Source organism: Chelon labrosus (assembly GCF_963514085.1).
Source record: "Chelon labrosus genome assembly, chromosome: 15".
In the NCBI taxonomy this organism is placed as follows: domain Eukaryota; kingdom Metazoa; phylum Chordata; class Actinopteri; order Mugiliformes; family Mugilidae; genus Chelon; species Chelon labrosus.
The window spans coordinates 1,062,124-1,088,442 of NC_140348.1; the positions used below are offsets into that span (position 1 = coordinate 1,062,124).

Consider the following 26,319-nt stretch of genomic DNA (forward strand, 5'->3'; position numbering starts at 1 on the left):
CTTTCAAACAAGTTATTTAAGAAATAAGTATAGCAGAACTATTACATCCACACACACCCCAATACAATACAGAGAGTGAGAGAAAAACAGGAAAATATATTAAACATACCTTAAACACTTTGGCAGCGAGTGGATCTTTTTCCAAATCAATATCTAAAGGATCAATATCAACATCCATCAGGTCTTGTAGCAAGTCAAAGTCTATGTCTTTATCTTTTTCCAAAGATGACAGAGGTGGAGCACCTTTGGATAATGAAAACAGCTTTAATATTGCCAAGCAAGCCCACTAGAAAAACATACAAGCAAGAAAATATCTTTCCTTAGCACGTTACTAGGCAATTTTAACGCCGATCCAGCCAAAACTGTAGCTCCTGTATATTGGAGGGAGAATCCAGACACAAGACACAGTAATGATGGAATTGAGTTTTTCTGTATGGGAACACGGTTGTGCCCCAAGTGAAAATAATTTGCTAAACCACAACTTAGGTTTCTCCAATAAAAAGTGTATAAACTAAAATCAGGCAAAAAGCCCTAAGAGTTTCTGGAAGTATATGTCTGGACTCCCACTCCAAAAGGCAGCACTGTTAACAACAACAATAATAAATATAATTCCTACTGTGGAGAAAAAAACATGCAGCTATTAAAAAAGGAGACATATGACCATACATGTACGTTATATTGTCATAACAAAAAGTGTGAGTTCACATCATCTGTGTGGTGATGTGGAAAGTGTGAAGGATCGATGGGGCTACCCACGCACTTTGGAATACTGAGGAGCTCCCAGCAGTACCTGCGATGATATCAGGCACCAGGGCCTCGTCAATGCTCTCTACCAGGGGGATGGGAGCAGGCTGGGGCAAGGAGTCGTCCGAATCTGCCCCTGCTGAGGACGACGATGCCCCAGCGTCTTCACCCACCACCACCTCATCCATGCTGTCCAGAGAACCCGGAGACAGAAGTTCACCTGAGAAGATAACAAGTTGAAGCTTAAGTACAATAAAAACACACCAATTTAAGGAACATAGTTCCAAAATTGTCCTTGGTTGCTAAAGACACTATAAATGTAAAATAAAATGTGGTTCAAAATATTAAATTATTGTTATTGTGTCTTGATATTACTATCTTTTAAGCAATTTGTACTTTATATTTTGACAATTTTTGAAACAAACACTTTGTTTCTTTTACATCTTGCCTTATTGCCTTTATGGAACACTGAAGTGAATTGTTGTTTAAAGGCACTTTAAAAATGAACTTTCCTTGGCAGATAAACTGGAATAACATTTGGTTTGCTGGTATTTGGTAATAAACTAAAACTACAACATAACACAACTACCATAATAAATAATTGGCTCCAGTAAAATTCCATTAGTAAAGTTAATATACAAAAAAAAGTAATGTTTTTGTTTGTTTTGTTTTGTTTTGTTGAGTTAGTCCAGTTGGAGGAGAATATGTTGTTCTAAAGGCAGACTGGCACTCATACCATAAACTGTATCATACTAAATAATTCTGGACCTGATTAAAGAATTGCCATTTTCAAGCCTCAGGCACAGTGCCATGTCAACACAATCAAATCCAAAATAATGTGACATTAAACTACAAGAAAACTTAACAACCTGCTAGGATGTCCTGAAGCATACACGTGAGAGAATACTGTGCCCAGGCACCGCCCCAGGAGATGTCCCCTCTGTTGAAGTCTGTCCCTACAAGCAAGAGTAGCAGTCGCTCCAGCTGCTGCTCAGACACCACCTCACACAGGTGGATAGTGGGTCTTGTGGCATTGGCTATCCTAGCTAGGACCTGAAAGGATTAAAAAAAAAAAAAAAAAAAAAAGTATTTATGTAGAGCAGATACAGATTCTTTAATTTGGGAACATAAGTGCATATTCCCATTGTTTAATACCTTGCACACAAAGAGCAGCAGGTCAGCATGGCAGGTGAAGTCCATGGAAAGGAGGAAGAGGGCCAGCTTCTGCACCACAGAGATGCAGCGTTCATGGGAAAGTGTGAAGGGCAGAGGTTCGACTTCTGGTGTTTCTTTGGCTGTTGTGGACTCAGTGTCCAGTGTGGAGCGGGGCCATTCAGCCGTCCGCCGCAGACGGATCAGATCTTTAAAGTGCTAGAAGAGGGATGCTGAATTAAAGTTCTGCTCCTGACACAGTACCTTTAAAAAATTACATATTTTACCTAGGGTTTGAAACACATTGTTTTCAAAGTAAAAATATTTCATTCATTCCTTGCAATGGCTAAGATGTAACTCATAAATTTGTGCCTCGTTTAATATCCAAAGATCTACAAACATGCAAATTAGTCCCCCTTTATTATCTCCCTCTGCTACTTGTTTGTAGCTCAAGCATTCCTTTTCACCTCTGACTCAAAACCCAACTCAAACACTGTAAAGATTACTCTAAGTTACACAGAGCCGACTGTAAAATTAGAATAAATCAACCAAGCTATGTTGTAAAGCTGAAAATCCAATCGTGACAAAAAACATGAGTCTCAGAAGAAAGGCATCTAGTTAATAAATAAGCTCCAACCTGGTAAGTTGATGGGACAGGCTCTTTAAGTATGTTATGTACATGGTAGCAGGGTGTGGTTTTGCTCAGGTGCAGCAGGAGACGTGGGAAGATTGCTTCACGCAGCAGTACCAGGGTAGACTGATTAGCACAGCTGTTTTGTATGTTAGCTTCTCTCTTTCTTTCTGATGTGCTATGGACTATGTGAAGTCTAGACCCAATTATTGCATCTTACTTTTCTTTAGGAGGAAACCTTCAACATGGGCCACTATTTTAGCACAACTGTGGAAAGTCTGACACAAACACCCAAACTTCACAGTCTGATCTTAATGATTGTGTTTCCTTCACCGTGAGGTCTGTACAGTGTGTGATGAGCTGCTCACCTTGGATGTGGCTTGTTTGAGCTTGGCCTGTTCCACTAGTAGTTTGTAGGAGGAGCCTTTGTTGGTCTGGATCTTCTCCTTTTCGATCTGCTCGACCAAAGCTTTCTGTTTGGCTTTTAATAGATTTAACTGCTACAATAAAAAGGGTACAATAAATATAAGCACTGCAAAACCATTTGCTCCAGACAAGTTTCATTTTTCTTGGGTTTCTAATGGAGATATGACAAGGAAATATCAAGGAGTACATTTTCATAACACAAAGCTGTATTTGGTTTTGGAAAGAGACACATTTACCTGTTTGTGATGAACTAGCTGCTTGCGTATCTTACGGGAGTACAGGCGATCCAGGCTGCTGCTGCCTTTAGCTGATCTGCTGGAGTTCTGAGCCTGAAGGTTATTATTGATGAAGCTCCACTGAATACCTGAAGGATAAGAACACACAGTTTGTTACTTTAGGAATCAAAGAAGTGTTAACTCCCTGTATATATTGCTGGAGAAATAGGTTTTCAACAAGCCTCCTAAGAAAAAACAATTATTTTAGAGATGTATCCGATATTAAAAAAAATGATTTAATAAAATCAGATTTGTTTTTGGTACTGTGCAGGTCATATACCTGTTGACGGTCTGTCCCGCTCTTTCCCTCCCAGGTGTTTCTTCCCTCCTGAAGCCTCCTCTTCAATACTGGCTACATAGTCCAGCAGTCTGGAAACCAACATCACCACCCAGCTGACCATGGGAATATCTAAAACACCTAGAAAACACACAACCAATCTTATGTCTCAAATAGACACTTATAAGTGAACTACAAGTCATAGTCAAGTATATCACTTTGGACAAACACGTCAGGTAAATGCATAAATTGATATTTCATTAATTTAACATTAGATCTCCTTCATTGTCCAAGTCTCTCTTTGATGTGCAGTTGTACACATATGGCTGCTTTACCTTCAGTCCTGCGCTGAGCAGCAGCTTGCGGCTGCTGCAATGGAGAGAGCAGGCTATCCAGGAGGTTGAGGAGGCCCTCCAACACACCACTGTTACCCAGGGATCTTTGGCCAATGCAGGACAGGAGCATGAATACCCTGGGATAAAGAGAAATAGAATTACCATCTGCAGCACATCTAGAACATGTCTATTATTTCGCATGAATCTCCTGTGGCCCTATTACTGGGCATGATCACATGTGGTAACTGCATGGCATCTGGTACCTGTCCTGGGGGAAGATGAGGAGTTGTTCAGAGTTGTAGAGCTCCTGCAGTACATTGGATAGGAACTGGCCCCACCAGCGCTCGCCTCCGCAGAGCTGCACCAACAGCAGGCCAGCATGAAGACGGATCTTTGGTGTTCCACTAATACAAAGGTGTTTGAAGAGCTCCTCACAGGCTTGGGCGTGGAAGGTACTCTGGAGCACCGAGGGCACAGAATGGCCTAGAAATATACAAACCAGTGAGTGAAGTCTGTATCAACAATTTTAAGCAATAAACCCCAAAATCTGAAAAAGTGTTATCTCTAAAAAAGAACCCTTAATGGACCAGCTGTTTTTAGCTCCCTGCTCACCGTTGCTGGAATGCAGCAGACTGAGCAGTGTGTCCAGCAGGTAGCGGATGATGGTTCTCAGCTGCTCTGTGGAGGAGTTGTGAACAAGGTCCTGGGCTTCCGGAGCACTGGCTGCAGGGAGCGATTTGCGGCTAGCTCCAAGTGATACACGCAGCCGCTGGACGGCGTGGTGAGCCAGGTTTAGTTGGAGCTGTAGCTGGATGCAGTCCTGGTAAGCTGAGAAAACACGCTGGTCCTCCTCTACTACCTTGTCTGGCTTTCGCAAGAAATACTGGGCATTGTTGGCACTATTGAGAGGGGGCAGGTCAATGTTCTGCAGAAGGGTCTCCAGCCGATGGCAAGCAAGATTGTATCTGGTGAACAAGAACAGGCCAAGGTAATTAAGTGGAGAAGAATCCCACCAGAACAGATTCATAAGCACAAAGCTAATCTTTACTGCCAAAATGACTTTGCCCAACCAGTTTGATTTTGTGTTCATGGGCAAAAAATACTTTGTCCACAGCAAAAGCAGTAGGAATTAATTTTTTTGCAGTTTCATCAAGGAAACACGGAGTAACATTAGTAGATGTTCTGAAGTTGTGTGCTCTAATCTACTCCACAAAGAAGTATCTGATTACTTTGCAGCTAGAAGCTCCACCAGCTAGTCTCAGACTCGGTTTATACAGTGGGATCAGAGAAACAAGCATGAGGAGTGTGCTGCACTGACCCAAAACAGTTAAGTTGTAGAATGGAAGGCAAAAGTCTTTAAGGACATCCAAAACTGGAATTGGAATATGACTGTGCTAAAGTTGCTACACTTCCTGTCTCACCTGCACTGAATGTCCTCTTGCAGTGCCACCATCATGGTCAAGTGTTGATCCACATCTGGCTGACTGGCAGCCTCACTCTCTCCGCGCAGAGGATCATGCATCAGCTTAAGTTCACTCTCCCATGGCAGGATGTAAGTGTGGCCATAGTAGAAGCCCAGTGGGATCTTTGCTCGAGCATTGGTGCTGCCATAGCGCCCAATCACGGTAATCTGCAGGAAATAGGGTGAACACGGGAAGAAAGCAGCCTCAAATAAACAATTGAAGTAGACTGTATGAGCACCAATCTTCAGACATGAGGTCAGCCATCATGCATCTCTCCCAAGCACAATAAAGAGAAACAGACCTTCATGAACCTGCAGACAGGTGGTGGTAGAAGGTCGTGCAGAATGAGGGAGTGGGTGCTGATGTCGGTGGCCACTACCAGCCTGCGGCCGTCCACCTCCTCACCCAGAGTCCAAATGTCAATGGACAGAGAGGCCAGGTCGCCACAGGTTGGGATCAGAGCATCAGTCAGCAGAACTGGACGGCCAAAGTCCAGCGTGACAAAGCGACGAGCTCCTTGGAGTAAAGACAGAGGAAAGCTTATTTTGTTTGTTAATAAATAACTAATGCTAACAAATGTACGAATGTGTTGTGAAATGTAAGTTCCAGTACTTCTCTTCACTCCAGTTTCAGTATATACAGTTCTATGCAAATATGCATTCTCAAGAAACACTGAGGCGGTAAATGTGGAACACTGCAAAATGACATACCAGAGTGCATCCGTTCTATGATAATAGACTGGTGTGGAGGAGGCTGCAGGAAGTGAGATGCCTGGGAAATAGCCAAAGCCAGACCACTGCCCATAGGGCTCTATGGAAAGAACAAACAATTATTGAAGTCACATCTTAATATTTCACTTAGTTTAGTAGCTAACACAAAAATTTCATAAACAGTAATCACTGGCTTTAAAGTAGGGATGCTCTCAAATTTATATCACAGCACATTTTATGTTAGTTCAGGTGAAGGCATTATATGTCAGTTTTACAGAATGAAAGGTGGTACTCCAACCAAAATGTCTTAAAATTAGGGGTGGGACTCGATTAAAAAAAATTGTCTAATTAATTAGAGGCTTTGTAATCAATTAATTTCGATGAATCACATTTTATTCGCATAACAATATTTGAACCAAAAAGAAACATTTTTTAAATTTAAATGGATTTTAGCTCTTTTAATTGAAATGCATTTAAGTGCATTTCAATTCAAAACAGTAGAAAAAGAAAGAAAATATCCCTGGCCAAAACTAAACAGACTTAAAGTTCAAGTGCCATTTTAAGTACATTAAGTACTTTTTCAGAACAGTATTGACTTTAAATGGCAAAAAAACCCCAAAAAACAGATTGTGTTTGGGCTGCCGACACGTCTTGTCCGGACCGGGACTGCTAGCGCTAACAGCTCCAGCAGTTTCTGTGCTCACTACAACATTTGTACAAAACCCGCTTTTATCAAGGCTTCTATGCTGTAGTTTTTTAAAATAAAATTTGCCGTGTGCATCAGTGTAACTGGTGTACCAGGAAATCGTGCACTGACAAAAGTTCCGCGTTGTTTGGAATGCAAACTGCGATTAACCCCTACTTAAAACACAATTCAAACTCTTTTCCCTCTATTGGCAATGTAAAAAGTGCCACTTCAAGGTTGTATGCCTCAGTCACCCTGTCATGTCTCTACAGACACACAATATACAGTATGTATGGAAGGATAGCCATTAACTCAGGGTTAGGCGGAAACTAGCCAAACAAGAACGTGATGTTACTAACCGGTTTGCTTTTTTGTGTGTTCTTGTGTGCAGCCAGGTTGACAGGCCCGGCATCCATCATGGAGCCAGGAAACAGGTGAGCCAGCTCGGCACTAAAGGCCGCAGACACTGCCTCGTTGGGTGGTGTAAGAGGAGGGGTCATGAAGAGGGGTGTGGTTTTGGGTGTCGGTGGGATGACATCAGAAGGGTGAATGAAGAAGCCCGGAGCAGAGGAGGGGTTTGAAGGCACAGAGTTGTGGATGGGCCCCACACCAGAGGTTGTTGCAGCTGCAGAGGTGGTCTGATGCAGCTTGGCCTCGAGCTTGGCCTTCTGTTCCAACCACAAAATAAAAAATACAAGAATGCAGTTAAAGCATGTTAAAAACACCTGAACAAAAATTTGACGCCTGGACATACAAGACATTGCTATACTTCTAACACTTTCCAGTACAGGAACTTAAAAACTGTATCTGCATCTACACTGCCTGGCCAAAAAAACGCTGCCACCTGGATTTAGATAAGCAAATAGGTACGAGTCTCCTATTAAATAATCAGCTGGCAACAAGTTATTTATCCCCGACTGATGCAATGAGTAGTTTCTCATTTCTTAAACAAGCATGTCAAAAGACACGTGGAAAAGATGTTTGAGAAGGGTCAAATCATTGGCATGCATCAAGCAGAGAAAACATCTAAGGAGATTGTAGAAACTACTAAATTTGTGAAAGAGTGGTTCGGGGAGCATCAGACATCATTTTCACACATGGATTTTTATTTTATTTTTTTTAAATGGCCAGGCGGTGTATATTCTAGTACTTTATTAACTTAAGTCACTTTTATGAGCTTTTATTTGTTTTTGTCCTCAAATTAAATCCAGGGGACTGGCTAGGACCAGAGTCAAACCATTTACAGTTTTTAAAGTTTCATCCGCTTCACAGTGATCTTTTTTTTCTCTCCAAACAATCTTGTTTGAATTATTTTACTCTTTTCCCTGCACTGTTTTTATTTGGATCATAATGTTTGTCAGGGGTAGAGAAAGGTTCTGTTCACTGCAGTGTTTCCCATACAATATTAACACCATGGCAGCCGGCCAAGGTCTAATTTACTCTGCCCTGGTCTCATAACGAATAGGAAATATTTTTTTTCAAACAACGTTGTGCGTCATTTTTCCTATTGCTCTTGAAAGCATCTCTCCCTCCCCTCCCCGCAAACCCTCCACACACCAGTGGCACACCTGCTCTGTAATTTAACTTAACGGAGAGGAAGGCATGGATTCACGTAACACGTCAAGCTATTTGTGTTGTTTGCTAATATAAATTTACATTACCACCACTTTTTTCAAACCCGACGTTTGTGCTCTTGATTTTTTAGACCATGGAGATTTACGATTATTTAAAGAGAGTTGGTCAAAACAGGGAGGAAAAGACTCTGTATGTAATGTTAACTAGCTTAACTTTATAAGAGCTGGCTAGCAAAGATAGATTGAACCTCAACTGTTTACTATAAATTAGATTTATTCACTGATACTGTATATAATCTTACATACATTTGTCCACGTCTCCACAGCTTTAGTTTTCCCATATATAATATGCACAGGCTGCTGCCATTTGTCGCTAAATCCAATATCCACTTTACTGTGGTAATTTAAAGACGGACTGAAAATGCATGGTCTTATTTAATGTGCCATATACTGGAAAAATTGTTTTTAATAAAACAATAAAAACCATATCTATGCCAGTGACTACACAATCAAAAGGGGCTTTACAACAGTGACTTGGTCTTTTACCTGCTGCTGCAGTTTCAGCAGCTGCTGCTGTTTCTCCTGCAGGACCTGCAGCTGCTGCTCAGCTGACACCATGGCATGAGACAGCGACTGAAGTGCCACCTGGGCCGCAGAACTCAGAGCTGTAGAAGCTTCACCAACTGTTCCTGTTGACAGGCCACCCACCGCTGGGGTGACTCCAAATGTACTAACTGGGGTTCAAGAGTACAAGTTCAGTGAATGACGAGTTCACACAGTGAAACTTGAGCCAAAGCAGAGTAAAACTAAAAGTTTACCAGTGAACATGCTGGCGTCATCTCGTTCCACCCGTGTGCCATCACTGGTTGAGATACAAGTAAAGTGCAAAGGCTCCACTTCCAAGAGTCCTGTTAATGCTGTGAAGCTGCCCTCTGCTGCTGCACAGCTGCTCACCTTTCCATTCCCTGCATGACAGCCAACATCCAAAATAAAAACACAAAAACAGAGCCAAGAAAAAAAATCTTCTCTCAGTTTAATTAAAAATCTATATTCAACATGGACAGGGTTAAAATAAAATATTTTAAAATAAAATAAAAATATGGTTACTAACACAGAGTATCATCTACTGCATGCACATATCATGAGATTGCCAAACAATGTTTGATCCAAAGATGGAGTAAAGTAAGATCTTAAGGAAGTGCGGTCCATACAAAAAAAGTATAGTGACTATAGATTGGATTGTGTAGATTTGTTGCACCCGTATCAGAAGAACTGTGTAGGAAGCTGTGTCCTTTAGGTCCTTTCACCTGATGTAGCATGACTTAAAGCAATCTACTCTAACATTTCATAGAGGTCAGCAGTTTTTTGGTCTCCGCTGCAGACACTATTGCAACCAGACAACAAGCAAGCTTAATGTCGCTCATTGATAATGAATGTTAGCTTATACAATACAATCTGCAAATGCAAGTGACAGAAACATAAAAGAGTCTGTGTGTTCAAATGGGGAGCAGTGTTGCAAGACTAGCAGATTAAGATGGACAAACATAGCAGAGTTAGTGAACAATGTACTGAATTTTGAATTACTTTAAAAACAGAAACTTCACATGGCTCTAATGTTTTGTTAATCAGTGTTATACCTGAGAGAATGTCAGAGAGGTCAATCTCATCTGACTGGACTCCGATGCTGCTGTTGAAGGCATTTTTACAGGATGAACCACTGACCTCCAGGTCAAAGAGCACCGGATCAAATGGGGAGCTGTACAGGCCATACCTGGAGAGCAGAGGACATCAGGGAGAGGGGAGAAGAGAGACTTGTCTTTAGGGTTAAACACCAAAGAAATAAGAACTCTAAAAAGAAGACAACAACCAGCAGTTTAAACTGGGGTTACTTCAACTGCATTTACATTGACTTGTTACCACCAAAAATAACTCAAGAGAACAAAATGATGTTTGCAAAGGCTATAAGCCATTCTTGAACTGAATGACTGAAGAGGTACCTGGTCTGCAGCAGTGCCTCCAGTGGAGTGAGGCGGTCCTGCAGTTGTCGAGAGATGGCGGTGAGTAGGGAGGCGCAGGCAGTGCTGCAGCCTGCTAGGTCCTCCTCCTTTACATAGTTCAGCAACACAAAGTACCAGAAGACTGAGCCTTGAAGAACACAGAATACAAAGGAGAGTTTAGAAAATGGATACTACGGAGTATGTGTGTGTTGTTTTGTGTTCTTGCTTAGTTACTCACCACCTGTTGCTGCTGAAGGCAAGTAAGGCATATTGTCTAGCAGAGCCTTGAGAAGGCTCACACCAAAACCCTGTTGACTTGGGTCTCCTTTCCCATTGCTATAGCAAGAGAAAAAAAACAGCAAGTTTATTATTGGCATGTAAACCAAATCTGCACAGACGATCAAGAAAGAACATTGATCTTTTTCGCTCCCGGACCATCATCACCTGTAAATCAAAGTTCTGCTTTTGTTTCCACTGTACCCCTCTCACTTTACTGACAAGTTCCTGAATTTGCTGAATGTCAACACTGCTCAGGAGTGTACTAAGTCCAAGTCAGGAACTCTCAGGGGTAAGGGATAAATGTTACTGCTGAATTGCAACATGCTGCTTAGTAAAACAGGGTATATGTTTTGGGAAGAACTCTAAAGAAATGTGTCTGAAATATACGTGCAATGTCATGAGTCTGAATGTCTTTCTCAAACTTCAAAAACATCACTTCCTTTCAGTCTTTTAATTTAGAACAAATCCAGCAGCAAGGTGTTTTAGGGGGAACAGTACCAAACAGAAAAGAGCAGCAGTGGAAAATAAGGTGGAACTTGGACCCAAAACCTTATGCTACATGGTTGTAAAGATCCTATAGTGGAAAAGAAATACAAGCATCTTTGCAGAAGTCAGTAATGTTTCTTACCTGATACAAAGTGCGAGAAATCGAGCACATTTGTGTGCTATGCTCCGGCCAGCCTCAAAGAAACACACTCGCACAATATCTGTTAGCCTCATTCGGGTTTTCACCAGCAAGCCTTCCTTTCCTTCTTTTAAGCTAAAAATAAGGCAGAGGGTAAATCAATTAACTTTGTAAAATGTCAAAGTTGAAGCAACGTGCATCCTAGATGCTGAAAGTGATATTGTTTATTGTCCCTCGCCCCATGTTAAGGCCTACCTGCAGGGTCCGTTGGTGAAAACACCTGCCAGCCAGCACAAGATGTCCAGGGTGAGGCTTTGTGCGTGCTCAGTGGCCGGGCTACCCTCCATCCGCCGACAAAGCGCATCCAGGAGCTTCTCGTGGAAGTCTGGAAACTGCAGCATAGCGCAGCGTTGGACCCTAAAAAGCACAGAACAGGGGAGGCAGCATAATTTAAAGCAAACATGTTCACAAAACCCATCTAAGAACAAATCAACACCATCAATCTCTGATATTATTCCTGCATGTGTGTTAAGACTTGAACACACTGTCAGCTGCACATTAGTAGTAATCTGACCTTTCTTTGGGTAGGGATGTCTTCTTGAATCTTCTGATTGTGACTGAAACTTCCTGCAGTAGATCGCAGCCTCGCAGGTTTTCTACTTTCTTTGAGGGTGCAGACGTGTCTGTTTTCACTGCAGAGACCTTCTCCTACACACAGATTAAAAAGAAGCAAACAACTGAATATTACTGTCTGTTGTTGGGTGGGCTAATCATTAAATCTTTTCGTACATTACATAAAGTCACAAAACAAACAAAAACTTTATTGCACACAGACATCGTGTGTAATGGGCCCAGTTTAAAAAAAAAAAAAAACACACAGTGCGGATTATGACTGAGGCAAAAAAGGGGAATACTTCTAGAGAATTAATTTTTTTTTCCAAAACCTTATCTCAAGCTCAATAAGACAAATGCAAAGAAGAAATTTGGCATATGGAAAGATATATGGAAAGGATACTCATTTGATTTGATTGAGTTAGACATTTCAAGTAGCTTTAAGTTTGGAATACATTCTTGGATAAGGTACTGAATTTCTTCCCCCATCAGATTAGGATGGAATGTCAATGACTAGTAATGACAGGATGAGTGAGCATATCATCTAAAAGTTCTACAAAGAATACGTTTTACCTTAGAGGCCTGAGCCCGTTGCAGCAAGGTGGACAGCGAGTGGGCTTTGGTGCCCTGGGGCTTGACACTGGGCATTCTCAACACAGGCCTGGGACTATCCTCCATGCCCTTGTCACTCACTGCTTTAATGTGAACCAGGAAGGAGCGGTACTTCCCTCCCGCCATGCCTGAAATTGAGAAAGGAAGAGGACAATTGAGAAACCCTGGCATACAGTACTTAAAGCTACATGGATGATTCTGAATATCCTCTTCCTGAGCACAAAACTCTCAACTTCATTCAGTCTAGTGTAAGTATCCATGAGTGGAAAACCATGCCCGCAAGGGAGCATTCCTTCTCTGTGTGTACAGATGGTTTCCTGCGAGCAGGAGACTATGACAACAGTGAGCTCAACCCCATGTATAATTTTTTCATAGCTATTGAAAGCTATATGGATCACACATATGCCACTGCTGCTGACACAAATAGTTACACTTATACTAAGGTCCCAACAAACATGGGGTCAGAGAAAAAGAGGCAGGTTGGAATCTGTGGGTGTTGAATGTGACCAAACAAAGGTGCAGAGACAGCCCCTGTCCTTCCCCCAACTCATGAGTGATCAGGGAGGGTCGAGTTTGCTCTGTATTAACTAGAATGCATTTGAGAAGGAACACTCCGTCTAGAGGAATGAGTCTGTCTTTCAATCAGTGTAACTGTAAAAGACTAGTTATGGCTTAGTATATCTCACTGTTGTTACCTTTGACCAGCTTTGGGCTGGTGAGGCTGAGCATACCAGCATGGCCAGAGAGGTCCAGCCCACTGGCCAGCCACACTGGACCACACAAGATGTCCTCCTTGTGGTCCTCTAGGAATGGACACAACATGGAGCCTGCAATAAAAAAAGAAACTTCTATTTCAGTCAGGGTAGACTGAAGTTATTCAGTTGAACAGTAAGCAGAAAGCTGAACACCACCTAAAAGATTAATAGAATAGAAAACCAGAAAACACAAGACAAGGCAGACAATACTTAACACAAAGTAGGAGAAAAAGTACCAATAATGCAATGTGTATACTTCACATACAGTAGCAACAAATAACAGCTGCATTCATACACATTATTTATTTAGATGATGTGACCCTTGTGAATGTTTGATTGTTTTCCATGCAGGGGTCAACGACCAGAAAAAGAGTTCTGATTAATATCGAAAGCAACAGTGATTATGTGACATTAGTTCAATTCTGTGTGAGTGGCAGTGTACAATACAATTCAGTTCCCCTTTTTACCTGATGTCTCCTCTATGTCCATGAACTGTATGTCCTCTGTGAAGTCATGGAGCTGAGGCTGGCCATTCCTCTCACTACTGGCGTGGAGGATGTTTGAAAGAGGAAAAGAAATCTGTCTATCCACTGCTGTCTCTGTTTAAGAGGTGAGAAGCAACATTTAGACACAGACAGTTTCATCGCTCACATCTATAAATCCAAATTAAAATCTCTAACTTAAAATCTATTGATTCTATAACAAAAACGTGAACAGCATCCTCACCGCTGACTTTGCCCAGCCCGGGCGCTTTGTTCTTCAATAAAGTGACCTGAATCTGAGGAATGTTGATGATGTTGGCATTCAGGACAAACTTGAAGTCCACATGGCCCACCATGCAGGCCTTGGGCAGAACCAGCTCAAACACGTGCTCATCCCAGCTAGAACTGCAGAAACAACAATTCATCAAATGCTCCCAAAATAACTTGCAAAGGAGCTTAAATATCTTGAATAGTTGAATAATTGTGGGGTCTGAATCCACCAAAAACCTATTGTATATTGTAAACAAGTACCACAATACATTATGTTTCTGTTATTCTCTATTGTCTCTATATATATCAGAAAAAAAGTTAAACAATCACAATGCACAGACATTGGAACCATTCTAGTCGCTTGTGGTTACAGTTGCTTCTAAATAATTTAAGGAATCAATAGATATATCGCGACAATTGTGTGGAACACTAAAAGGTAAATTTAAAATTCTAAAGCCTGCTAAAGTAATGCCAGCTAAATGGAATAATTCTGAATTAATATAATTTATGTGCAGTCTGTACTGGTAGCTCCCAACAACTGAATCACCATCCAAATAAGCCGAACCAATGGCTCACGGTAGTACTAGAGATATGGTTTAAGAACTGAAAAGATGAGAAGCAAACAAGAACACAGAATGAGGTGATGCAAAGTTTATGGCCGTTCGTCTCAATATAGTTTATCAGAATTTGTTGCACAGAAAAGAAAAGACAACAGAGAATGGTTCCAACTGATAGCTGCATAAAAGGGCTAGGTTAATTTCTTGAAAGGGTAGTTGTTGATAGACACTGAATGGTGAGAAAAACAGGGTTGTGCAGTGGCAGCGTGGAGGGGGTGACCCCAGGACACTGGAATTCACTGTTAAGCCTTCCTGAGGTGTTGTGGGCCTAACTTAACGAAACATCGGTGAAGGGAGATGCCCCCAATGACACACTGTATACTGCCGTTGAACAGGCCAGGTATCTGATGTCTTCATGTTGGTTAGTTGGTTGCTATATTTCTTTGTTTGTTTAGCTGCTAATTGGGCTGTACAAGCAGGCAGCATTTACTTAGTTCACTTAGACTGCAGGTTTAATTGGAGGAGGAGTGAGAAATACTTCCTTGTTTGTAAGAGTTTCTCATAATGCATTGACTGTAGGTTTGTAAGGGTTTCTCAGTTGGACAAGGCCTATAAATGTGTTTTGCCTGGAATCTTGGCACAAGGGATTTTAACATCTAATCCTGTGTATTAACGAATGCAACAACATTACTGCGTATTTTCACTTTTCACTGATTCTGCATGTCCATAACGTCTTTGCATTAGCAAGAGGCAGCTAAAAAATAGAATTACAGTTGAATAGTAGCATCAGATGTCTGTCTATTATTAATGAAGGGTGTTTCTACAGAACATTATCGCAACACATTGAAGTTGACCTTTCACCTTTTTGATATAAACTGTCATGGTTGCAACATTTATTCCCTTATATATTCGTGTGAAATCTGACAATTAGGTTATGTAGTCTTGAGTTATAGCGGGGTTGGTTGTGGCTCAGTAGGTAGAGCGGGCTGTCCACGAACCAAAATGTTAGCGGGTTTGTGACCTTTGACCCGTCATTACCGGATTCTTATCAGTCCATCATTAAGATCAATTCAAGTCGAACAAATTCCTTTTATCTGAAATGATCAATAAAGTTACAAAGAGAACACTACCTGTCACTCTGAAGCTTCCAGGTACGGGTGTGCTGGGCTGCATCTCCATGGTGCTGTTGATGAAGGTGCTGTGGGTGACGGCGCTGTTGCTGCTCTTGCTGCACCTCCACCCAGCACGGCGGCACTGTCGCTGAAAAGCGTGGTGTCAACGTCTCAAAGCGTGTCAGCTCCACAAGGGACATCAGACTCTCTGTGGTCAGCGGTTGGTCCACCAGTAGGTCCACTCCTGCACAAAAGCCAGTTGGAGTACAATTGTATGTGAGCACAATGACCACACTGTCAATATGTCAAAGTTAATGTGGACAGTTATACACCAAGCGTGCTTGTGTTTTACCTGTGATCCCAGGGCTAGAAGGGTTTGAGGAGGGCTTTGCACCCTCAAGCAGCAGTTCAGCCCCTTTAGAAAGGGGGCCATCAATAAACATGTCTCCATCATCTATATCATCACACGCACCTCCAATTTGAAGGAAATGAAGTTCTCCACCTTTAGAGGAGAACAGAAACAAAACTGACATTGACATAAAGATGTTGAGAAATGAATTATTGCACTACAGAAAGGAACATTAAACATGCCGATTTCTTTTTTCTTTCTCCTTTTTTTTTTTTTTTTTTTTTTTTAAACCGGGGTTTGGAACTGGCCTGGCAGTTTTGTGAGTATTATGGGATCATCTTTCCCCATGATCTGCTTTAGAAATGAATCTGATTAAAATCAGCACTAGCCTCTTTTATAACATTAGAGTAAATGGCAACCACGAGTGGCGAGACTGCAAAAGTTCAGAACATTATACTCTGCCGTCTTACAGTAAATTGTCTTTTCGCCAAGCCCAGCTATTCATTTCACATTAGCTACTTCCCTATCTGATTTCCATAATCAAGTACAAATGCATAAAGAAAATAATAAGAAGAAACAATAATACTATAAAGTTGGTGGGGAAATGCAAAGAAATATCAACACTCGAATTAATACAACCATAAATGTATAATATAACATACATCATTCTACAGCAAGAAAGGCTGACTACAGCACTCATCCTCATTCTCTAAAGACTGCAGTGTCTAAAAATGATTCAGGGTTAGGAAAAAAAAAATACAAGTAGGAGTAGAAACCTGTGAGCTTGGGGCTGAATTTAGAATGATGGATGAAGTTGTAATTTTTTTGAAGGGATTACTGACAATAAGAAAGTAGAATAACAGCAGTCCAGTAACTGACCACTTGCAAGTTAAACATATCATAAATGTAATTAAGTTAAAAACTGATACACACAATGATACACAAAAAACTGAAAAAACACATTACAATAATATAATAAGATGGCCTCTACAATGCCGTCTGCAGGGAAATGTGAAGTTGCACTTACCTTTGGTGCAGGCACAAAGGCGGTCGGTTCCAGAACAATAGGTAACCGAAACAAAGGGATCTGTGTCCTCTGCTGACCCCTCCTTTTTAGGTGGCTCCACCTTGGCCAGGACCTCCAATGTGGACAGATCCAGAATCATAATATACCCAGCCTGGGTGGTGACCACCAGGTGGCCCAGGCCTGCCACCTCTGACCGCTTGCTCTCTTTATGACTGGAGGTGGAGGGACTGGTGACAGTAGTGCTGCTGCTGGTTGTGGCTGCTCCGCATGCAGTCCCAGTTACAGCGTCAGCAGAACCTGCTGGGCCAGTTCCAAACGTAGACGAGCCATTTTTTGGAGCTGAAGCAAGAGTCTCCTCAGGAGTCTCTTCACTGTCATCCTCCCTGCTGTCCAGCACATCTGGAGGAAGCAATATAAGAGAGGTGATGGCATCACAAGGGTCCCAGATCTGTTGCACCTTGATAGGTTCCTCATCCAAGGTAACAATCCGAGTGGAATAGTTGAGCTTGTAGAGTGCAAGATAGCCCCCTCCACTCCCACCACTTGGGGACCTCGGATGTTGCTGCTGCTGGTCCCCTGGGGGTAGGATGAGGGGTGTCTCAGGTGGAGACCCCCCTGGATGATGGCCTTCAACCCCATTGGCCACTGGGTGTAGTGGGTCTCCTTTGCGCTGGCTGCAGAGGGCTGAGTGCAGGCGGTTGAGATTATTAAGAGCCTCCACTTGGTTTGTTGCACTCAGAGACTCGGAGCCACATGGCTGCAGACCAACCAGGAGGTGCACACCATCCCAGCAGGGTGTAATTGAGTCCACATAAAGATTCTCATCCTCAAGCTGCTTGGGCAGCCTCAGACACTGCACCAGTGCTCCAGGCCTAGGTGGAGTAGAGACGGATGCTGCAGCCAGTGTGCTCCATTTGTCCATGTGACCATCCAGCCCTACCAGATTAGTTGCTGCATCAGCAAACTGTTGAATATAAGTGATGGGAGGATCCTGAAGAAGAAGTTGCTCATGCGTGTCAAACTCCATTTCAATTATCTGTGGCACAGTGAAGCCTTCATCATGGAGCCCTTTGCTCATTAGGTTGTTCATCTGAGCAAACACCTGTCCTGAGGACTTGTCATCCACCTCTCTGATACTGTACAGTAAAAGCACTGGTATTGTCCTGCGTACAGCTGGCAGAGAAGAGGGGCTTGGAGGCTGGGAACCTGTTAGGCTAGAAAAGCCCTGTTCCTGGGTTGCTGCCTGGGGGTCACAAGTCTCTATCTCCATGGGGCCCTGCTCTTGTAAAGGCCCAGTGGGGAAAGGCTCAGAGCCATGAGTCCTAAGTGGGCCATCTGCGGTCCTTCGTGATGTAGCAGAGGCTGTGGGTAAGGGTCCAGCCATGGGGGTGCTGGATGCTGAGCGGTAGCTGAGCAGGCCTCCGGCCAGCAGGCACGGGAAGGGAATGTTGTGGTGGTCAGGGAGCTTATCTTTTGTTTTGGCCTGGCTGTGGACCTTGGTTTGGTTTAAAGAGGGGTTGGCACCCAGCTCCTCCAGGTCCTTAACTGTGTCCTCCAGCACACTGGCCACTACCTCCCACTGGAGCTTCTCTGGCTGCTGGAGAACACTCAGAGCCGTCACCCCTAGGCTCACATCCATACTTTCCCACTGAGACGGCTGACCTACAACAGAAGCAAGGAATGAGGATTTCCCTGTACACAAGTAATGTGTTCTATTTTAATGAGGTTCGTAGTATAAAGCAAAAAGAGAAAGAGATAGCAGCGGCCTCAAAAAAAAAAAAAAGGAAAAAAAATGTGTACCTGTTACAGACTCTGATCGGGAATGCTCATCACTGTCTGAATCCTCCAACTGGTCATCACTGGAAGGGAAGCGGTTAAAACATATAAAACGCATCTTATGTATCGGTTAGTGAGCCAGAGTAAGAAGTCATACGGTGGCCACTCTCTTTCTTGTCAACCAATCTTTTGTTATTACTACTGCCTGTTTAAAAATCCTTGTTCAAAGTAGGGAATTATTAGAATATCGCTCTTGCTAAATTGTTACTGTTGATTTGAGCAACTGGTCCTTAATCGCTGTTCTTCTAAAGTTAAAATGGGGGTGAATACCTGTTATCACTGGGGCAATATGCATACTGCGGGAATGTTGTTTATTAGGACCACAACAAACAATTAATTTGTTGATTATTATTTCTAATTAATGAGTAACACTAAAATATAAAATAACTTTTCCTAATACACTTTATAACACATATTATTTATATTTTACACTTATTGTTTATAATATCACGGTACCACCCATTTCACACTTCACCAAATGGTACTCTTCAACAAAAGTTCAGATTTGTTGAGTGTAATTAATTAATCATTATTAAGCATACATAGAGTATGTTTTAACTTCAGTGACTTGTGTTGATTGTAGCTGGAGATACAGCTGTAATACCTGAATTACCATTTATTTTCACATCAACCTAACATGCATTTCTATGAAAGGCAAAACACATCAGACACAGGGAGAACATGTAAACTCCACTTAAAGACTCGAGCAGGACAGCAGGTTAGAACCCAGAACGTTCATGCTGTTATGCATGCTGTGATACTACAGGTTGTTGATTGCAATTAAAAATGTCTATATGGTCAGAAACAATCTGCTTACAACTTATGAATGCAATGGAAAGAAACACAGCCATGCTAGCGATTAGCTCTTAAGTCTCTTCTAAAAAAAAACTGATAAGGGCATAATGACAGTTCCCAGGCTCTGGCCACCAACCAAATATTCAGTGGCTGTTGCAGTTACAGTCTGCAACAAGTCTTATTACTGCTCTAGAGTTTATCAGCTGTGTATACACAGTATACTTCAGGTCAATTTGTGTGTGTTACCTGTCTCCCTCTAGCTTGGGTAGGTCAGAGCAGGAGGAAGACTCCTCTAACCAGGCCAGAGTTGGTCTCCGAGACTCAGTCAGTGCCTGCTGGCCTTGCTCACCACTGCAAAGAATCAGCTGCCTCAGAATAGCTGGGTCATATGGGTTGATGTCAAACTTCAAGTGCACCTGCAAGCATACAATTACCCACTCTTTAATTTAGATTCAACATTTAGTGTCTTCATATCTGCATCTTCAAAAATCAAAACACAAGACAGATGACAGTCACATTCATGGTTCGAAGCCCTGACCTTCATCATTTTGGAGACATCCCAGATGCAGATCTTGCCCCTCTTGGTGGCAGCAGCAAGGAACTGCGGGCAGCTGCCAAAACCATAGCAGGCAATCTTATCTGAACTGTCAGGGCTGTTGGGAAACTGAGCAGGGCTGGTCGCAAGTGTCACTGACAATGGGACATTCTGTGTATGTTCGCCCTTCACAAATGGACAGTTGGGAGAATGCCGCTCATGCTCAGACCTGGGAAATAATTGTGAAATATTAGCCATTATAGGTACGTCGGGAATTAAATTCATGCTGTAGTTCTGCTGCTAAATTAGTGCATGCATGATTTATTATCTGCACTCACCAAGGTTCATCTGTAGGTTCCCAACAGACAAGACATACACTGCAGGTGAAACACATGGCTCTGTCATCTCCTGTGGAGGCAGGCTATGGAAAAACAGAGGAGGAAAGACTGGAGAAAAACATACCAGCACTGATTTCATATCATTGTACATAATGATGACTGTTGTTGATGTCTCTATCCAACGCTTAGTACTGGCTTGTAAGCATGACATCAAAACACTTCCTTGGTTAAACTCTGTTAGAGGAGGCAATGTGTGCAGATTTTTGACTACATGCAAATATTGTGACTGTAACAATAAACAGAGACACAAATTATGCCTAATGCTCCTCTAAGATGATAGCTATAAAGGCATCCTATGCTTCTTTTAGAACCTACCTGATGGTAAAACCCTGCTTGGGCCATTGGATCCGGCTGAGCCCACCTGTACCCAGCATGAGGCCATGACGTAAAGGTTTCCCTCCTGTTGGCCTCACTGTACATCAGGGACCTGCAGATTTTAAAAACATGCACAATATTTTCTATTCTGGTGTTTTTTTTAAATGATCAACATCCTTTTACATAAATCGTCACAGAACACACCCTTCAGGAAAACTGATTAGCTCACTGCTATGGCCTGTCACAGGGGCTAGGGTTTGCCACAAACAAAAGTAAATGAATAATTTGTGTGCATCCATGATGATTAAACAATATTTAAAAGTATGTTAAAGCAACTTAAAATGTCAAATACAACGCAGTTCAACAAGCCAACAGGCTGAATCCCACTAAAAACTGCATTACATACAAAAGGTTCTTCAAAGTAAACTGTGCATGGCCTGACAATGCTCAGTGATTATTTAGGATGCATTAACATAGAGTTACAAAGTGACTGTGCTTACCTATCTACAGAGCGCCCGGGGCCCACCCCAAGCTCAGGCCTGGCGCTTGACAAGAGGTAGGAGAGCCTGTCCATGATGGATGAGGCCACAGACAAGGCAGCTACGTTCTGGTTGATCTTCTTCAGCTCGCTGACGATGGCACTGGCCACTAGCTTCAGCACATGGTGGGGAAGGTGGAAGGTCACTGTCGCCCACTGAGAAAAAGGCAGAGAAGCAGCGAGGGAGGAGGATATCAGCATGGTCAAAGAACAAGTAGGATCCTACATATACGGTAAAGTAAAAATTACACAAATGCACTTCACACGACAGTTTTTTGGCCGCACACCCCCTTCTATGTCCCAACCAGGTGGACACAGCCCCACACCTTTATAAAAAATAAATAAATAAAACACACAACAATGTGATCTCATTTGGCATCATTGCCAAAAATTAAGCTAGATGCCCATATATATGTCCATAAGACAGGCATGGCCAACTACGGCCCACAGGCCATATACGGGCCCGTTGGGCTTTTTAATCCAGCCCCCGAACCTGTCTTTATTATATTAAATAATATTATTAAACCTTATTTATTTGGCATTTTCCCTGCAATGCTTGCGTTTCCCCAGTAGATGGCACACCCCATGTGCACTGGCCTTTGTTGAGTGTATTTACTCTCTTGGTCACACCTTTTCCCCTTGAACCCTTCCATAAAAATGAGTGGTCCGAAGAAAAGAAAAGTGGACAGTGAGTGCCGAGTGTTTAATAAGGAGTGGACAACAAAATATTTTTTCACTGAAGTCCGATCAACGGCTGTTTGTCTGATATGCCAAGAAACGGTCGCAATATTCAAAGAGTACAATATCAGCCATCACTTTGCTACGAAGCATTCTAACTACGCTAGCAAGCTGTCAACGCAAGAAAGGGCGGCTACTGCTGAGAGGTTGACGGCTAATTTACAGACTCAGCAATTAATGACTTTGGCACTCACATAAGTCATTAATTGCTGAGTCTATATATATATATATATATATATATATATATAGCCAAAATTGGTGCACTGCACCTTTAGAAAAATAGCCATCTCTTTAAGAAAGACTGTAGTCTTGAGTTGTTGTTGAAGTTGTGCGTGGCTGTGGATGTGTGCCGCTGAACTGAGGGCATGTTGCAAATATAAAGTAAAAATAAATAAAGATGAACGTTTGTCTTGTGTTTGTTTTGAAGGTGCAACAGACTTTTAGACTAACATCTAAAAATGGCATGCAATCTACCCACACTACCTTTGCGATCGACGTAATGGGCACCCCTGCTCTAGGGGGTGGGAGACAGTGCAGACATTAAGTTATCTTACTAATGTCTCAAATGAACAAACCCGACGTTGTGTGAAGTCGCTGCTCCACAGGGAGTGGATTTGTCTGAGGACTTGGCATTCACATCTGGGCCGAGCTGGGTGGAAGCAGATAGCTTTGCAATTTAGTTGTTTTCCACAACGATAATGGGCATTCTGATTCTGATTCTGACAAGCCATACAGAGAGAAGACCCCCGATCGTGGGAGCTTCCCTGTTGGATAGTGAAGGGATCGAGTCCCACGGTGTCCACCACATGCCGCCCATAGAGCCACTGACAACCGAAGATCGGTGGCATAACGGGCCATGTTCTCAATCTCTATAAATTGGCCAAACAAGCTACAGGGAGAGCTCTGGGCCTCATGGTTATTCAGGAGAGTGCACACTGGCTCGGGCTCAAAAAGAGTTTCTTGACACACCTGTCATTTCACAGAGACTCATTGGAGGAGCTGTCACCTTCATGCAGAAGAGATGTGAGAAGAAAAAACAGACGATGAGGCGCTGAAACTCTGCCTGCCGAGGAGGCTCAGCCTGTCGCTCCTGTGGTGCTACTCCAGTCATATGCGGCAGCTACCCAGGTTTCTAGAGGCCTCAAGAACCCATGGACTAGGAAGCAATCTCTCTGGGTCAGGCCTCAAACCGCCTCATCTCACTACAGTGATGAAGAAGAAACAGCTGGCCTGATAGCTTCTCCTCTGGGGGACAGCAAGCTCTGTCTGCCCCTTAACGGGCCACTTCACTCCCACCTGGCACCATTCCAGAGCATGTTCAGAGGGGCAAGTTCCACACAAAGTGCAGACCTCAAGTTGGCATTCATGTGCCAGTGTCCACCAGAGAGAAAAGCCTACAACGTTCTCAGTGTTCCATAAGAACTTCTCTCACGCTAGGGCTGTGCAATTAATCGAATTTTGATCACGATTTCGATTCTTGGTTCAAACGATCTCCAAATTAATAAAATCGAGTTGGAACGATTCTTTTGCCATTTTCCGTTGTCTGTGAGGTTTTTCTGAAAGAGACGCGCATGCGCAATTCAGTCGCTCCCCCAGAGCATTCAACGCGGCCCCACGAGCTCTGTGTGTGTGTGACCTGCAACACTCATCTTATTCAGAAAACAGCGCGAGCGAGATGGCAGAGGGAGGACGGTCCCGTTTGGTCGATAAAAAGGGTAAAATAAGTTCTCTTGTATGGCAACACTTCGGATTCGAAGAATCCGACGAAGCACAGGCCCACATAATGTGCAAAATGTGCTACAGTGTGATATCTGCACCCAGTAGCGGTTTTAGGCACGGGCGAACCAGGCAGTCGCCCGGGGCGGCATTTTTTCATGACACAAGGGGGGCGGCACGAGCACTTGGGAAAAAAAATAAATAAACAAATACATCTGCGCCGCTACATGGTTTTCTATTATCTGTCATATCTGTGTGGGGAACTGGCAAATTGTCGCCCCCTGCAGCTGCAGGCGCCCCTGCTTTCTGAGAAGGTGCCGTGCACAGAAGGTGTGCGTGAGAAAGGGAAAGGGGAGGGGGGCGCGGGGGACAGTTCACCTCTGGGTCTCTCCCAAATTGAACGGGGGGGGTTACAGTGAGTTTTTTTGCCGAAATGCCGAATAAATGCATTTTATTTTCAAACTCAAAAAGAATCGTTTGAAGAATCGTGATTTCAATCTTGACCAAAAAAATCGTGATTCTCATTTTTTCCAAAATCGAGCAGCCCTATCTCACGCCCTGAAAAACAAATCAATACTGTCTGCCATAATAAAGCCTGTGGGGTTCAAAGTTCCTGCGGGTGTGATAACATGGGCATTGCTATGGTGTGGGAGTGCCTGGTAGGGGCTGTACAGACTATTCGACTTCACTGTTGTGCCATGAGGCTTTAAGCATCATGTTAACTAGTCACTGGTTCCATGTGAATACTAACACGGACGCCTCTGAGAAGACCAGTGAGGAGCCCAGTGGGTCGTTGCAGAAAACTAGCAGCAGTTCATCGAGTGTGTGGAAATAATTAACTTAAGATGAAGCCCATAATGATTTATACCGCTTTATACCAGTGACAAAGCTGTCCATCTTGGTACGCCACTTCTTTCCTATCTCTTATCTTTTTCTCGCTCTCTTTTGTGTCACTGTGTGTGTCTCTCTCTCTCTAGTTTTGCCGCAAGTTGGTCTGCAACATGAGCTCCTCTCAGAGGCGTGGTTGGTACACAGTGCATGTCACATCTGTTACATCTGATTTCTTTTTATTTTATAATTACTTCTTTGGTGCAAATATACTGACCTATCTTTACAATTTGCTTGTAATTGTATTTGTTATGATTTTGTTTTATATCATTTTACCAGTGTGTGTGTGTGTGTGTGTCGGGTCGTGTGTGTAAGCCACTCACTCTCTCTCTCTGTTCATCTATCATGTACTCAGTTTTCATCTGAGCATGCTATGGTCAATACGGAGCCTAACCCAGACTTCATCCCAGAGGTCTTTGGGTCATACTCTCCTATTGATCTGGTTGCATTTAATCCTCCACCTTTCTCCTCCAAGGAGCACCAGCGTTTGCACTCTGTGTTCAGTTCATGCATTGCAAATTTATCAGGGCAGGACTCCGGAGTTTTAGACAAAGTGACCAGTTAGTTATTTGTGTCCAAGGAGAAGCCACATGTGGGAAGACCATTGTGAAAACAACATCTTTCCCCCTAGATAGTGGGATCTATTGCTAAGGCTTCAAATAGCAACAAACTTCAACAAACATTGGAGATCTGTCATGTGTCTCACTAAAGGCAAAGAGAATTTGTCACTACTGTGAAGCTCATATGAGCACAAGCAGTAGACCTCTCTTGAAACACAAATAAAACTAAATCCCTTTTTGAAAATTTGTCAGACTCACCTTGGCCACTTTGTGGTTGGCTGCTGTCTCGTGTGAGGTATTCTTCAGGCCTTCTTTAAGCTGAGTGATGAAGAGTTCATAGCCCTCTGTGTTGGACACATCAATCTTTTCCTGACAGGCTGACAACATCTGCTGGGCCTTAACACAAATACACACACAGACACATTTAAATATAACAGTTACAAAATCCATTTTTGTGGTATTACTGCAGTCTCAAGTTTCCAGCTTTGTTTCAGAAAGGTTTCATTAAATCATAATGGGTGGATGGGTGATAAAAATGTGTAATGTGATTAAACTCCACATGTCTGTGCCTGACAAAGTGAAAGTTCCAATGATTTGAACTCGTCCATGTGACTAGTGTTTTTCTGGCATGGGGATTTTCACTGCTGCCAAGTCAGGAAATGGGTCTTTATTCGTGACTAATGATTTAATGAGTTGTTAAGGCTTTTTATGCATGGTAATGTGACTTGAGTCACACATCCCAGTTTGCAGATAAAACAATTAACTCGGCTTTTATTTTTTTAAATAATGTCTCACTTATGTAGCAATAGATTTAGGTGTCAGTGGAGTAAAGTCTAGTTGGATTGCAAATAATTATATTTCAGAAGGAAACTATTGGTGACATAATAGATCTGTCCAGTACAATGCAGAAATGGTTTGACTAAAATATCCTGTAGTAACTGTGGCATCTTGCTAAGCAAAAACAAGGACTGTCCATGTATTAAATCTTTCTTTTCATATATTAGCAGGGAGGAGCTGTAGTCTGATGAAGGATTAGCAGCTTTAGGTCTTA

General features: G+C 42.6%; 1 protein-coding gene across 6 annotated transcripts in view; it reads right to left on the reverse strand.

The window, feature by feature from the left end:
- birc6 (baculoviral IAP repeat containing 6) overlaps window positions 1-26,319 on the reverse strand; it is a 90,381-nt gene that overhangs the window by 58,854 nt on the left and 5,208 nt on the right. For 2 of the 6 annotated variants that reach the window (XM_084562408.1, XM_084562407.1), the window contains exons 3-38: window positions 25,527-25,664; window positions 21,329-21,522; window positions 20,829-20,940; window positions 20,454-20,536; window positions 20,119-20,344; window positions 19,827-19,996; window positions 18,750-18,808; window positions 16,950-18,611; window positions 15,926-16,075; window positions 15,592-15,817; window positions 13,879-14,039; window positions 13,620-13,751; window positions 13,093-13,224; window positions 12,359-12,525; window positions 11,748-11,881; window positions 11,429-11,590; window positions 11,177-11,308; window positions 10,508-10,605; window positions 10,270-10,417; window positions 9,910-10,043; window positions 9,091-9,237; window positions 8,819-9,006; window positions 7,058-7,366; window positions 6,014-6,113; window positions 5,605-5,819; window positions 5,262-5,470; window positions 4,453-4,805; window positions 4,104-4,323; window positions 3,841-3,977; window positions 3,509-3,646; window positions 3,190-3,317; window positions 2,896-3,027; window positions 1,900-2,115; window positions 1,614-1,797; window positions 791-964; window positions 110-243 (exon numbers count right to left, since the gene is read on the reverse strand). In XM_084562408.1, coding sequence (XP_084418534.1) covers window positions 110-243; window positions 791-964; window positions 1,614-1,797; window positions 1,900-2,115; window positions 2,896-3,027; window positions 3,190-3,317; window positions 3,509-3,646; window positions 3,841-3,977; window positions 4,104-4,323; window positions 4,453-4,805; window positions 5,262-5,470; window positions 5,605-5,819; window positions 6,014-6,113; window positions 7,058-7,366; window positions 8,819-9,006; window positions 9,091-9,237; window positions 9,910-10,043; window positions 10,270-10,417; window positions 10,508-10,605; window positions 11,177-11,308; window positions 11,429-11,590; window positions 11,748-11,881; window positions 12,359-12,525; window positions 13,093-13,224; window positions 13,620-13,751; window positions 13,879-14,039; window positions 15,592-15,817; window positions 15,926-16,075; window positions 16,950-18,611; window positions 18,750-18,808; window positions 19,827-19,996; window positions 20,119-20,344; window positions 20,454-20,536; window positions 20,829-20,940; window positions 21,329-21,522; window positions 25,527-25,664 — 7,404 coding nt within the window. Of the gene's footprint in view, window positions 1-109; window positions 244-760; window positions 965-1,613; window positions 1,798-1,899; window positions 2,116-2,895; window positions 3,028-3,189; window positions 3,318-3,508; window positions 3,647-3,840; window positions 3,978-4,103; window positions 4,324-4,452; window positions 4,806-5,261; window positions 5,471-5,604; window positions 5,820-6,013; window positions 6,114-7,057; window positions 7,367-8,818; window positions 9,007-9,090; window positions 9,238-9,909; window positions 10,044-10,269; window positions 10,418-10,507; window positions 10,606-11,176; window positions 11,309-11,428; window positions 11,591-11,747; window positions 11,882-12,358; window positions 12,526-13,092; window positions 13,225-13,619; window positions 13,752-13,878; window positions 14,040-15,591; window positions 15,818-15,925; window positions 16,076-16,949; window positions 18,612-18,749; window positions 18,809-19,826; window positions 19,997-20,118; window positions 20,345-20,453; window positions 20,537-20,828; window positions 20,941-21,328; window positions 21,523-25,526; window positions 25,665-26,319 lie in introns of all 6 variants that reach the window. The other 4 variants (XM_084562406.1, XM_084562403.1, XM_084562405.1 and 1 more) reach the window with 3 other exon arrangements.